Consider the following 14,458-nt stretch of genomic DNA (forward strand, 5'->3'; position numbering starts at 1 on the left):
CCACAGGTCTGTCAATGCACCTGACAAATAGAACATGGCCTTCCAAACTGAAGTGTGCAACGATCCGGAGCAAATCTTTCTGCTAACACACTAGAAGTGTTAGCTGAACACGAAAATAGTATTTTCTTCAAAGCTCTGTTTCCTTTACATGGTGTTATTTCCCAGACCTGAAGAGCTCTGTGTAGCCAGAAAGCTTGTCTCTCTCACCAACAGAAGCTGGTCCAATAAAAGATTTTACCTCACTCACCTTCTCTCTCAAATAGCCCTTGTTTTTGTGAGTCTTTCACACAGCAACCAGCAACAGGGGGGAGAGATTTTTTTTGTTTGTTTGAAACAGAGAAAAAATTTTAAACACATTTGACAGGGTGACTTGAGCAGTTTGAAGTATCTGAAGCTCTAACTTTGCTTGTTAGCAAACAGCACTTATTTGCTACAAAACAAAGATTAAACTTTTCAAATAATGATGCTCCCTCTAAAGGGAACATAGTCAACTTGAAATTTAGTTTAAAAACTAAATTTAATCTCATAACTAAACAAAGACAAAAAATTAAACTTCATCCTTCCCCCAAAGAGAGACTTCCTAAAGCTTTGTACCTTTAACTGAGCAGCTTCCTTCAACCCTCAGAGCCACTGCCCCACCCCTCGTCTAGATGTACACACCTTAAAACAAAGCGGACTAAAAATGCTAAATAAAAATTTAACTAAGCTGCATGTTATATATTTGGACATCTACCTTTGGGGTTTTTTTTGTTTTTTTGTTTCGTTTTGTTTTAAGACAAAACACAGATTTTTGTTGCAGTTTTACATGTCCTATCACAAGAAAAAAAGGTTTTGATTTTTGTGCAGATTTAATGGCAGAGTCAAAGGAGTAAATATGTATGCAGTCTATTTCTTACCTGCTCAATGTGTATGACCCATTCCTCTTAAGCCTCATGCTTGTGGATAGAAATCTTAGGAAAAAATCCAGAATGATGGTTTGTCCTCTATTTAGACAGAACAGAGGTACCTGTTTGTTGGTAGGTCTTTCTTTTGTTAATCAAGGGATCTCTTTCCTGTTTCTCTGAGTCATCAATTGGGAACAATGAGAAATAGCCAACAGAGCCAATTAGCAGGAAGCGCAGAGGAAGTCAGCCCAGGCAAACAAGAGCCTTGAAGTGTAAAATACCTCACCCTTCCCTGAAAAGTCATAAAGCCTCGCTTTCAAAAGAGAAGCAGAAATTTGACAATTGGATAGGAAGATTAAAAAGCGTTGTATGGTACCCCACCAGATACAAATTTCATGGGAAAAAGCTTTTGGAATAATGTAGTTTATTGTTGGGATTCCTCTTCTTCCAGTTAATCAAAACAGCTTCAAATAGTCTCTCTTCCTCTTGCTATGACTTATTACTCAAATATTCATCACAACCTCAAAAATACAAGGTAATTCAGCAACAAGCCAGAGTAATAGTGTCCATGTTCCTTTAAAGTCATAAAAAAAAATCAAGCTGAAGACAGGGGGACACATGATAATTACAAAATATTTAAAAAGGTTTATTTTTTGTAGGAGGCTAGTTTGAAACAAGCAGCTCCGAAGTCACACTTGCACACTGCAGAGGAAATTATCTTCCAGCAGCCCAGTCCTGGGCAATCTGCCCTGCATAAATCACAGGATCTACAGTGTCTCTGATTAGGTTGCTTTGCTTCCCTTCCTATTCAACCCACCCTTCTGTGACAGCTATGAACTATACAGCTGCCCTGTGTGACTCCTGGAATAGTGTCGGTTAAATAAATTGAAAATAAATTTCCCTAGATATTTGTTATTTTACCACCTGTGAAAGGATCAAGATGTTATGACACAAATGGTGAAAGTTACATGCTTTCCCCACAAATACTGTAAGCTTGGAAAATATTTTGTACTAAATAGTGAAGTAAGAATGACTGGAACCCTTTTAATTTCTTCATTACAGCTAGAAAACGGCATACATATGTGGGAAGGTGGAATCTTTTTCTCGCTAGGGAGAGACCTGGAATAGTTTTGCCACTTGAGAGGTTTCTCAAACTCATTAACATTAAAAATATATCTCACACATGACTTTTTATCTGCTGTACCAGTAACAGTAGCAAACTCTTCCGGCTATTTCTCCAGAAGCAACTATATGACCAGTTTCCAAATTGTTATTTTAACTGACACTATTATGAAGAGCTCTGTGGAGCTCAAAAGCTTGTCTCTTTTGCTAACAGAAGTTGGTCTAGTAAAAGACCCTTCCCTGGTCTCTCTCAGTATTACAAAAATTGCATTTCATAATGCACTTAATGAGAATCACCAGATGACAATGTATGCGTCTATGCAGACATAGGGGAGAACCTCACCAGTCATAAGGTATGTGGTTCCACCCAATAACCTCATGCCTTAAATGTGCAAGGGTACCTCTACCCTGTCATGTAAGCCCGGAGTTAGAAGAACTCTAGTTAGACTCTGCGTTTGTTAACCTAGGGCTGAGTGTCCACATTCATTTGTAACCCCAGATTTGGAATTTTTGAATCCTGGGTCCCAACCTGGGGTTCCAGCATCTACACAGCATTATGGGGGCCCAAGTCCAACCACCCATATCCCAGACTTCCTAGCCCTACAAAAAATGTGGCTGCTCTAGCCCTTCATGCGTGGTGTACTATCGGAAAAACTTGACTGTCCACAAAATTTGACTGTCCAGAGGACAAAGTCAACCCACGGGATTATAGAATATTTTTGGCAGACTCCCAGGGCACAAGTCCAGTGGGGCTGCATCTACACTGCAAAGCAATAGGGCTGGAGCCTGGGGTCCCGGCTTGACTTAGGCTTGGACTCTATCTCCTGGGACCTTGGGTTAGCATGATATGTGTGCAGACAGAAGAGGGGTTAGGCTTGAGCCTGAGTTCAAACCCTGGGTTTATAGTTCGGTGTAGACATACAGAGGAGTGGGCAAGACTATGTAATGAGCAGGAGTGTCAGCTCAATGGCGTTTGTCACTGCAAGAGGAATTTCCTCTTGCATACATGTTAGTGCAAAAACTTTAAATTAAAAATTCACATGCAAGTTATGGTGGAGAAGAGGAGATACATAGGGGGCATTAACGGTTTTACTTTACAAATACTATTTTCCTTTCTCTCATTCCCTCCTCTGCCTTGACATATCAAGTGTTCTGTTGTGCTATAAGTTGTTCTGATGTACATACTTTATACAGCAGCCACCTGTTTTAACTGACTCAAGTCAGCTGTTTTAAATAACAACTTGTGATGGTGAAAGTATGTACAGAACTATGGTAAGAGAGGATGACAACATTTTACACTTCAAATCTATTTGAATTAATTTTCATTTTAAAACAAATGAAAATTTGTAGAATAACCATTGTACTGTTTATCGGAATAAATTAGCTCCATCTCACTCGACTGCACTAAACATCATAAAAAATGTACGCAAAAGAATACTCTAACAAATAGAGGCTACGGTAGCTTTTTTAAATGTTGTATGCCTGCGTTTCTCAAACTGGGATCCATGGACCCCTGGGGGTCTGCAAGAATACTCCAGGGGGTCCGCAGGCACTGCTGATCAACTCCTCCCACTCCCTCCCAGCATCTCCTGCACACCAGAGAACAGCTGCAGGAGGTGCTGGGAGGGAGGAGGAGGAGCGGGGATGGGGCACGCTCGGGGGGCGGGGGCAGGAAGAGATGGGGCAGGGGTGGAGCCTTGGGAGAAGGGGTGGAGTGGGGGAAGGGCCCGGGGTTGAGCAGAAGGACTTGAGAGTCGGCCAAAAATTTTAAATCAAAATGTGGGTCCGCGGGTTGCTATCGTCTAAGAACTGCTGCTGTATGCCAGTACCTCCATGGCACCGAGGTTGACATTTAGCACTCCAAACACTTGTAGAGGAGCACTTACTTTCTTATTACTCTTCAGTTGTATTTCACTGAAGGAAATTTCCTAACAATGAAACCAGTCAGATACTAAAACAGCTAGATCTATTTAAAGGAGCAGTTATAAAATTAAAAGGTCAGTACTATGGGGTACAGATTTCACCTCAATCTCTCCATCCTCCCAAGTCATATAGGAGTCTAGGTATGTTCCCCCTACACGGGGTATGGTATCTGTTCTGATTACCAGCTTTTCTGGATCTAACATCAGGGGCTGTTGATATCAAAAATGAATTTAGGCTTGTCTACACTGGCACTTTACAGCACTACAACTTTCTCGCTAAGGGGTGGCTACACCTCTCGTGGAGGTGGTTTTTCTTAGAGCGCTGGGAGACCTCTCCCAGCGCTCTGCCATGACTACACAAGCCACATTAAAGTGCTGCCCTGGCAGCGCTTTAGTGTTGCCAGTGTAGACTAGCCCCAAGAGATACAAACACTGGATCTGAGCCAAGATCTTCATATACCAATTTGCTGCAATTATTGGCTGGACGCGAAGTGAGAATTGTGCCAGGTATCCACACATCGGACCACCTAGCCCAGGAGCTGATTGAGAGACTCTTAAGAGAGGTGTGCTAATGTTTGACTAATCAGACACCATCTCAGTAAGTATCTTTTGAAACAAAGACAGTCTGGGGTGATACCTTTGATGCTGGAGTTTGACGACTGTAATAGTCCCTTCACTTGTTCACTCAAAACCATGTTTCTGAAGGCTTTTAATGACAGTTGATGGGCCCTGTGTAACACGAAAAGGTTGTCAAGGTTTTTTTGTATTCAGATTTGGCACGTGTGCGCGCGTGCAGGGTTTGGCATTTCATTTTCTAAAGACATAAGTGTCTATGAAGTCAGACTCTCATTTGTGCTTAAAGGATTAAATTTAGTTGAGAGTGAGGTATCTTGCTCAAAGCTAGAGTTTTAGAGATTTCTCCTTTTTAGAGGAGAGACTCTTATGAGAGGTTTTAAGACTATGTGTTGTTCCTTTCACAGCTGATTCTGAGCAATATCCTTCACAAGTCCTTGGTCCAAACCCCTGAGAGAAAAAGAGGGAGGGGTAGGAGACTACTGGAGAGACTGAAAGAACACCTTGCAGGTACGTATCCTGTTGGTCTCCCTAAGGAAAAGGGTAGCCACTTTCTGACTCCCTGTGGGATCTCCCTGGAATCGGGAAGTGGAAAGATAGGTCAGTCTTCCTCCCAGGGAAGGGGATGTTAATAATTTTACACCACCCCCCCTGCTCCTGAGTCCAAGGTGAGTGGGAACTGAAGGCACAGACTGTGAGTGAGCTTCAGCCATTGGAGACAAGTGACTCACTAGCATCAGACAAGTCACAGGAGCTGACACTTTTCATGATTGTTGAGGACTTGCAAGTTAAAAAAAAAAGCTTGCAGGAAGAGGATGTTTTGTGGCCATCTCCACAATCTTAACATGGATCTTACCTATATGCTAGCTGGGAGCAGGAATTTCTTCCTTTGAATTGCTACAAGGGAACTTTGCCTGCTGTCAGGATTTGGTGAATAGAGTTTCCATGTGGCCTGCTCTACCATCTCAGCATAGGCCTCACCCACACTCACTGGCAGGCAATTTTACTGTGGTCCACTTAATTGTCTTGGCACAGACCTCTGCCCACATCCAAGCTGAAAGCTGGTTTCCTCCAGCCTGCTGTCTGCCAGCCATTTGAAGGGGAAAAGGGAGTTAATGATGTCCTTCAGACCTGCCTCAAAGCCTACAGGGGTTTCCCCCCCCCACTTCCCCTTTTAGTTCTACTTCACTATTTTTCTCCTCAAAATTGCCAAGGAAGAAACTGAGGCAATTTAGTTAATCTTTCAAAAAAAAAAAAAAAAAAAAAAAGCGCTATGAAAGCTCTGCTATACCAGGTGACCCGGAGTTTGCTGTGTGCCCCACCTGGCAGAGAAAGCTAGGAAGTCCCTCCTGATGCGCAGTCCTAAGCCCAGGCTCAGAGCAAAGATCTGGTCCTCTGCCAGCTGTCATGACAACAGGAAACACCTCACTGAGAAGAATGACATGGAGAGGATGGAGAACTGACTAAACACTGCACATATAACCAACCAGTTGGAGATAACAAGAGGCCTGAAGGGTTTTGGGTGCATGCTAATTTGCACCAGCAGTAACAATACATGGAGTTGGAGGTGACTTTAGTTCGGATGACTATTAAAAACCACTGTACAATACCATACTGTAAGATGTTAGGAGAAAGATCAGAAAGGTTTACCCCAAAATGGACATTTTTTAGCTGTTCCTTAACTTCTCTATGCATGCACATTTAAAGTAAGCTACCCACAGATTTTTATGAGCCTTTTGTTTTCACTAGCTATCTCACTACTTTAAAAATAAGTTTTAGCATTCCATTGCAGCAACCAGCTGCTGGCGATTCCAAAAACTCTACTCCTGCTGAAATCTATCAATGCTCTTTTCTCTTTCACACCCTCCCCCCAGGCTCTTCTGGGGATTACAGAAGCACAAGGGTATGCGTTCTTTAATATCTCCATCTGAAAGCTATTATAGGAGACCAGCAGCTAAATATAAAATGCCCAATCAGAATCAGAGCTAACCATGTTGATGCTGAAGTCCCCGAGTGCTATCAAGGTCAAAGTACCTGCCACAAAAAAGACCCCAGTGGTCAGTATAACAGTTCTTAAAATTAACGGGCTCTGCTAGTCCACTCTTGGTACATGAAAGAGTTGCTGCTTCAGTTTTCAGAACTAAGCATTCTTTAACAGATTAGTTAAGAAATATCATCCTGTAGATCTGGTGTCTGGACTGGTATAGAAGATAAAAGATAAAGCTTTGCATCCATGGTTCAGGAGGGTTATCATGGCTGTGAAAGCCATTACGTGACATGTCCAATATAAAATAGGCCACAGAGTGCATTCAGAGTCTTATTTATCTACACTACTTTTAAGGGAAGAACTTTTTAAACTAAATACAATGGGCATTCCTGATTGAAGGTAAAGAGGCCATCAACACTGAAAATCTTACTGCAAGTGCTTCAGAATAAGCAAGGACAGTGTCCAATGAAGCAAAGGAACTGAAATAATACAGAGTGCTCTGCCTGGAAATAGAAAAGGGTGGGTCCACACTAACCCAGAGATAAAAGCCACGATTTTATAAATTTAGAAGAAAACCACCCAAAAACGTCTCATTTCAGAGCTTAACTCAAACAAAACTAGATTTAACAGCCTTTTATCATCATTTGCCGAATCATTTTTAACAGGCATCTGCCCATGCACAGGAAAGAGCTAATTTTCAACATGGGCCAAACCGTACCAAATAAATAAATAAATAAATAAATAACTAAATCTGCTTCGATCCCACACTTTTTGCAGCATACTGAGGGCAGGTTCGTGAGTGAATGAACACAGGCAGCTTCTTTTTTGGAGGGAATGTCATGAAGAGTTAAGTAAGGCAAAATTTAATGTCAGAGCTGAAGCATACTTAACATTGCTTAGAACGAGGCTGACTTTGCTTGCAACTTTATATCTAAAAGCACACAACAAGCAGCTAGCTGGACCTGAACACAGATTCTACCCTGCTGAAAAGAGGCTACACAGAGTTAACACAAGACACTAAAGAGAATCTTTCACATTTTTGGGCTAGATGTGAAAAAAGTTACTGTGCTTCACAAGCACTGGTGATGTAATTGGGCATGTTAGCAGGAGCTTATGCACGTATCTGTAATAAGTAGCTGAAAATTAACTGCATGAAGACACCTATTCAGGTCAGCACCCAAGATTATGACTAAGGAAGCATGTTCATAAAATGCTGTAAATAGAAAAAAACACGGGAAGACTGATTTTTATATTTTAATTTTGTGCAAAAGAAGGAAGCAGGTAATTTAGAGCAAGCACTGCCCCTTCAGTCCAACAACAGGAAGCAACTGTATGACTTGCCAAACTGCTCCACCCAAGTTTTCCCAGTTGGTATAAGAGTCTTTGCTGCAAAATTTAGCCAGTGATTCTATCCAGGAGGAGGAAAGTCTGGAAGAACTGCAGAGGGAGAAAGAAAAGGAGGACTTGTGGCACCTTAGAGACTAACAAATTTATTTGAGCATAAGCTTTCGTGAGCTAAACAGCTCTTCCCCAGTAACCAGTATTAGTTTGGTGGTGGTAGCGGCCAGTCCAAGGTGTAATATTTTGTACCTTGGGGAAGTTTTGACCTAAGCTGGTAAAGATAAGCTTAGGAGGTTTTTCATGCAGGTCCCCACATCTGTACCCTAGAGTTCAGAGTGGGGGAGGAACCGTGACATGGTGGCACAGTGGTGGGATTAACCTGAAATCATTTTGAGATCCAGTTGAGATTTTTTGAACTAGAAATACAGATTTTAAAAAGGAATTTTTAGGAAGTCCAGAAGCAGCTTTGAAACTGAAAGCAGCTTGGTTTCTCTCTGCTTTGTGGCCAAGCAGAGACAAAAGGGGATTATCTTGTGAATTGCAGGTTTTCTTTGCCTGGAGGCAGGGTACTTAACTCCTGCAGGGAAATTCACAGTCTTCCAACCCGTAGCTCACGAAAGCTTATGCTCAAATAAATTTGTTAGTCTCTAAGGTGCCACAAGTCCTCCTTTTCTTTTTGCGAATACAGACTAACAGCTGCTACTCTGAAACCTGCAGAGGGAGAGTGAGAGACAGATTTCTGAGAATGAGACTTCAGCTAAAAAAAGCCAGGCCAAGACAATCACTTAGGAAACCCTGGAGGTTATAAACCCAGTGGAAAAACACTAGGAAATTTTGGATTACACAACATTATAACTTGATCTGGTTTTTATTTTATTTTATTTTTTTTATGTTTAATTTAGCTAAGCGCTCTCACTACTAGGTTGGTAAAATCTGCCCAACTGTACTTCTCCAACAAAAAAGTTTGAAACTGATATTAAAAAAAAATTAAATCTAGAACTTTCAGTAGAAATAGTACACAGAGTCTCAACCCAGAGAGAGGGTGGGGTCTTTGTGCATGCATGTGTTTGTTTTTTAAACACTAGTAGAGACCCATTAGAGGGGAAAGGGAGAGAAAGATTTAAAATGTCAACAAGGAGGCTGTAATGTTGATCAAAATAAAGCTTAAATCTGAAACAAAGTTAGACAATGCATATGGATGTGTTTATTTTATAATACACTTAATGCAATATAACATTAATATTAGCAGAACAATCCCTGTAGACATTACACATTACAGTCTAATAGTAATTAAAAACATCACTTTTTAAATATATACACATTAAAATGGAGGGAACCCTCGCCTCTAATTCATTGCCCTTTCAACTTTTTCTTGGCTTGACAAACTTTTCACCCTCAGCCCCCCGCCCATTAGCACTACTGCAGCCAGAAGAGATTCTCCACTTCTTCCCTTCCTCTACCTATGGGAAGGAATTCACAACAGCCCTAGACTCAGACCTCCAACAGAACCACAGCTGCTTATTCCCACACCCCAACACGTGAAGAGACCAAGTGAAGGAGTCACTGAAGTGGTATTGGATAAACCAACCAGATAGGAGATAGGTCCAAATATGAAACCTTTACGGTGGGTGTATGTTGGACAGATGAAAAGAAATTAAGCTTCCCCTAGATCAGCAAAGTGGCCCATGTGCAGCCCCCTAGTCAGGTATGCCAAAACTGATGAGCACAGATCTTTCTGCCCCAAATGTTTGTTTGGGGAGATGAAAGGAGGATCAACTGTCAGCATAATTCACGTTCAGCAGAGGCAAGGTCAACCTACAACTAAGTTCTGCACCACTCAGGCGAAAAATCTGGGAATTCTGAACCAGTTTCAGATACATTTACAAATGGAGATTGTGATGGAATACACCCCTGTATTCACACTCTCCACACTATTGTAGTAAACTTTGTACAAAGTGTAAGGTATCATTTGAAAACTCAACTTGCTGGTCAGTATTGTCCTGGTAAAATGTGTGGGGCAACACTGTATGTGAAGTTATAAGATTCCCCCTGTATGATGTTATTAAACACATGTCTCAAACCCCACAGCATCGCTAGGCAGAAGTCAGGTCTGCTCTAAACAAAGTAAGGAATGTGTGTTTGCCTGAATTTGCATTTAAGCAGTAAACAGAGTCATCAAGCAAGGAAGGAAAACAAAGGAAGTCCAAACAGGTGTAAAAAAACCCACCAGAGAATATCCTTCCACTTAGATTCTTTGTTTCCTGGGTCTCAGATGAAAAATTATTTTCAAGAGGGGGACTGAAACTATAAAAAGGAGGACAACCACCAAAAGGCAACCCTCTCTGTCCTCCTGCCCATTGCTTTCTTGGCACCTAAGACGACAAAAGGAAATAGCCATTGTACTTTGGGAGAAAGGGTCCTGACCTGAAAGTTTTGGTCAGTAATCTGCTCGAGCATGTGATGAGAAAGGTTGCTTTGCAACTGAGATAGTTTCTTAAGTAGATGCTAGTAAGTATTTTATCTTTATTTTTCTTGTAACCATTTCTGACTTGTATGCCTCAATACTTGTACTCACTTAAAATCTCTCTTTGTAGTTATTAAACCTTTTTTACTGTTTTATCTAATCCAGTGAGTTTAAATTGAAGTATCTGGGTAACTATTTAAGGTAATAAACTGGCATATTATTCCCTCAAAGGAATTAACAGACTTAATATATATTTGTACAGTCCAGGAGAGGGCTGGGCAGTACAGGACATACATTTCTGAGGGAAGATCTGGGACTGGCGGAGCATTGGGGTCACCCTACAGTATAACCCAGGCTGGGAGAGCCAGGACATAGCTGGCAAGCTGCAGTTACATACAGACATTCAGGGTGTGGCTTACACACTGGAAGGCTGTTTTTGAGAGGCCCAGGTGGGAACTACTTCAGCAAGGCATTGTAAGGCACTCACAATTGCAGGGCAGGGTGATACCCCCACCCACAGTAGTCCAAATTCTACCCCGATATGTCACAGAGGTTTAATTAAATTAAATACAAAAATGAACACAAGTGAATACAATTAATACAGTAATCAGTTTATTTTATGGTACACCGCACTATGTTTATGAAAGTGGCATTTTGTATTGAAAAATGTATAACTGCCTTGTAGAAACTACAAGGGGGGACTAGATACCTGCGGACCAAATGGTTGGGGCTTTTGGCAGTTCAGTGGACAGTTTGAAATTGGGGAGTAAGCACATTAATAGGGTGTTTCTGCAAAGTTTATCAGCAGTGGCACAGTTAACATGGACATTTCAAATCATCTTTAAGTTTCAGAGTCAAATAACCACTCAGATGAATGGGGACAATTCAACCCTTTCAGAACCACTGCTGCAAACTTCCTGCAAACTCAGACAGAAAACATTACATCAGTTAAATCTGAACATGTGAACAGAACTGTTTCTTCAGAACAGTAAGGAATAGAAGGTTGTTTTTTTTTATTCTGGAGCATAAATCTGCAGCAAGGGAAGCGTTCTGCAGCCATGCAATACTCTGGGCCCTAACCACAGGGAATTACAAGTCAGAAGAGTCTTATCTCCCAAAGTATTTTATGCCCTTGTATATGTGTTCACATGTTCAGATTTAACTGATGTAATGTTTTCTGTCTGAGTTTGCAGGAAGTTTGCAGCAGTGGTTCTGAAAGGGTTGAATTCACTACATTAAGATTTGCACTGGTTTAACTACATTAGTAGTTTCTTAACATAGTCAGGGCCGAATATTTGGCTGACAAGAAGAGCAATGTTGTACTGACTACATTTATCTAAACATAAGAATTAATCTTGCACATGTCTATTTGTCCCTTCCTTCTCCCCCATTCCCCAATTTCTGTAGGCTATTTTAAGAGCCTTGCTTTTTAGGATACTATTGTAGATTTTGATTGTTTCTTTGCTTGCCACTGTTCCCTTTGCTTTCACATTATAGAACCCTGTAGCCTTATATGTGGATGCATCATTATCACGTCAGCCTTTTTAAGAACTGCAAGAAGACTTAATATAGCAAAGTCATTTTCTCAGCTTAAAACGTAGAAAGAAAAAAAAGCACCACCATTAGTTGCAAGAACAGACATTGCTGAGTCCAAAAAACTAAAATAAAATAAGGTAAAAGAATCTGCTTAGCGTCTTCAGTGCATCGAAGAAAAACACATTTGTATGCCTTCCCAGGACAAAAATTGGTTTCTGTTTCTGGAGGAAAATCTGACACATTCATTTTTTACCACCACACAGCAGCACTTCATTCCTTTTCTTGCTCAAAGATAAAATCAAACTTGAATAAAAACACAAAAATGCAAGGTCTCCAACATAAAGATGGGTGACAGCAGCAATAGATATAGTGAAATCAGCTGCTGAAGCATTTCTGTATAGTTCCAGAGGACATTTCTCACCTGCAGTGATCCTGCACCCATGGCAGCTATTCTAAAATCAGCAGTCCATTTGACATGGTATTCAGTAATAAGCTTGAGCAGCCACATAACTGATGGCTTGTCTATATGAAAGGCATATGAACAGTTAGTCTGCAGTAAGATGGGGTGTAAGACTGCCTTGCACTAGCCTGCCCCACTCCAGCTGTCCATGTGGATCCCGCTGCTGCTATAGGGAACTTTTAGTGTAGTGTGCTTTGATCTATCCCCTTTCAAAGGCACTAACCATTTGTTGAGATCAACACTGAAGTCAATCACATTTGAGCCTCTGCCACCAAAATAATTCTTATCCCGGAGTCACATAAGAGATTTGATTTCTTAAAGCAACTTGGAGCTATTTAACAGAGAAGCACTTAGAGGTCCCAATCAAGACTGGAACACAAAGACACTGTCCTGACCCCAAAGAATTTACAATCATGAGGAAATCTTGGCACTATATCCATGAAATTTAAGCCATTTAGCTGAACACAGACAGTTGACTATAGTGTTATTTGTGATTTCCCTTAAAGCTTTTCAATAAACACAGATGTGAAAATCTGAGATCAAGTTTGTAGAAATTGACCCTTGCAACTGTGTGTGTGTGGGGGGTGCGCGACGGGGGGGTGACGACAAGTGACTGCAAGATTGTACTTCCTAGAGCTTTTAAGCACACTAGCATACTATTCCTTTTCATGCCACTAGATCAAAGGTGTTACAGTTCTTCCTAACCAGTTGTGTACAGTTGCCAGACTCCTTAAAAAAACTAAATATTGTTTAATCATAATAGCAGAAACAAACCATTTAGTGAAAAAGGATTTAAAAAAAAAAGACAGCCTATACATGTCTAACTTACCTAAAACTCTACACTAATACGATAGTGGTCTAGCTTTTTCAGATTCCCCAGCGTGTGCCAGCATCCGTCTTGTTTCTCCAAACAGCTCCCGAACGGCTGCCTTTTCTCTTGAGAGAGCACCTTGACATTCAGCCTTTGGTTGCGTCAGTTCCCACGCTTTGACCCTGCTTGTCAAAAACTAGACGAGGAGGCTCAGGAGGTCAGGCCAGAGGACTCAAAGCCAACGGCTCTGCCACTGTCTCTTAAAACCCATGAAGTGTTTGCTAAGCAGTAGGTCTTACATTCCTGCTCATTTTTTTTTTCCTTACAGCCTGCTGTTAAACTAAACCAATATATTAATACAGTAAACATCTCAATAACCGGGTCAACAAACAGTATTCATAAATCACAGACCCACATCCATCACAAAGAGCAAGTGTCCAACTGCTCCCACTAGGAATCGATACAAAAAATAAGCCTGGCTAAACAAGTAGAATGATCATTCATCTGTACCAATCCTGAATGGAAGATGAAATCCTTTTTATAGAAACACCTAATTGACAATGCAAACTTGGCAGGCCCTGGTTCTTTCAAGTAAATACACAGAGAGAAGTTACAGTACCTTAAAATCCAAAGGATAAGCCAGTTGTAACAATACATTTACCTTCCTTCAGAATCCCTAGACTGAACATGCTTCCATTGCCCTAGCAATTCCCTCCCTTTGATAGCGAAATAAAGCCTGTGGTTTATTTAGCAGTAAGCCCAGGACCCAGAGAAAAGAATGAACAAATTAAACAACAATCATTAAATAGTCCAATACACAAATCAAAGCAAGAGTTTGAGTAAGAAACAAAGCTCACATAATAAATAAAGCTACAAATGGAGTATAACTATTCTAACTATGAATCAAGCTGGCCGTCAGTCTGTCTCTGAAAGAGGATGGCCCATCACCAAAAAAAGGCATTCTTCTGTTCTTGCTATATTGTCGTCTGTGCACCTTGACCAAAAAAAATAATTAAAAAAAGTGTACCATGATGATATTTGAGGCAATCAAAAAGCTACTGAAGCCAGAACTATAAGGTTGCATTTTCATATAGTCATACTCCTGTGTTATCTATCCAAAGAAAAAACTTTAAAATGTCTAAAAACATGCAGAAGCTGTTATATTGTATAAAACCCACCATGAATAGCAGTTTTAATCTTTATTTCACTGTAGTTCTAAAAATAGACTGGCAACTGCTTTTAAAAGGAACAAACTGCAATAACGGAGTATGATACCAAACACCATACACTTATCTTCCACATGCAAGCCATATATCAGACATGTTTAGCATCCCATCTCAGAGGATGGGAGTATGAAA

General features: G+C 40.8%; 1 protein-coding gene across 8 annotated transcripts in view; it reads right to left on the reverse strand.

Moving 5' to 3' along the window:
* MOB2 (MOB kinase activator 2) overlaps positions 1–14,458 on the reverse strand; it is a 166,721-nt gene that overhangs the window by 74,412 nt on the left and 77,851 nt on the right. Inside the window, exon 1 of one of the 8 annotated variants that reach the window (XM_073347223.2) lies at positions 13,958–13,974. The exons of 6 other annotated variants lie outside the window; for them this stretch is intronic. In XM_073347223.2, coding sequence (XP_073203324.1) covers positions 13,958–13,959 — 2 coding nt within the window. In that variant the 5' untranslated portion in view covers positions 13,960–13,974. Of the gene's footprint in view, positions 1–896; positions 1,020–13,957; positions 13,975–14,458 lie in introns of those variants that run through there. One more of the 8 variants, XM_073347217.2, reaches the window with a different exon arrangement.

Source organism: Lepidochelys kempii, chromosome 6, assembly GCF_965140285.1.
Source record: "Lepidochelys kempii isolate rLepKem1 chromosome 6, rLepKem1.hap1, whole genome shotgun sequence".
Classification (NCBI taxonomy): Eukaryota; Metazoa; Chordata; order Testudines; family Cheloniidae; genus Lepidochelys; species Lepidochelys kempii.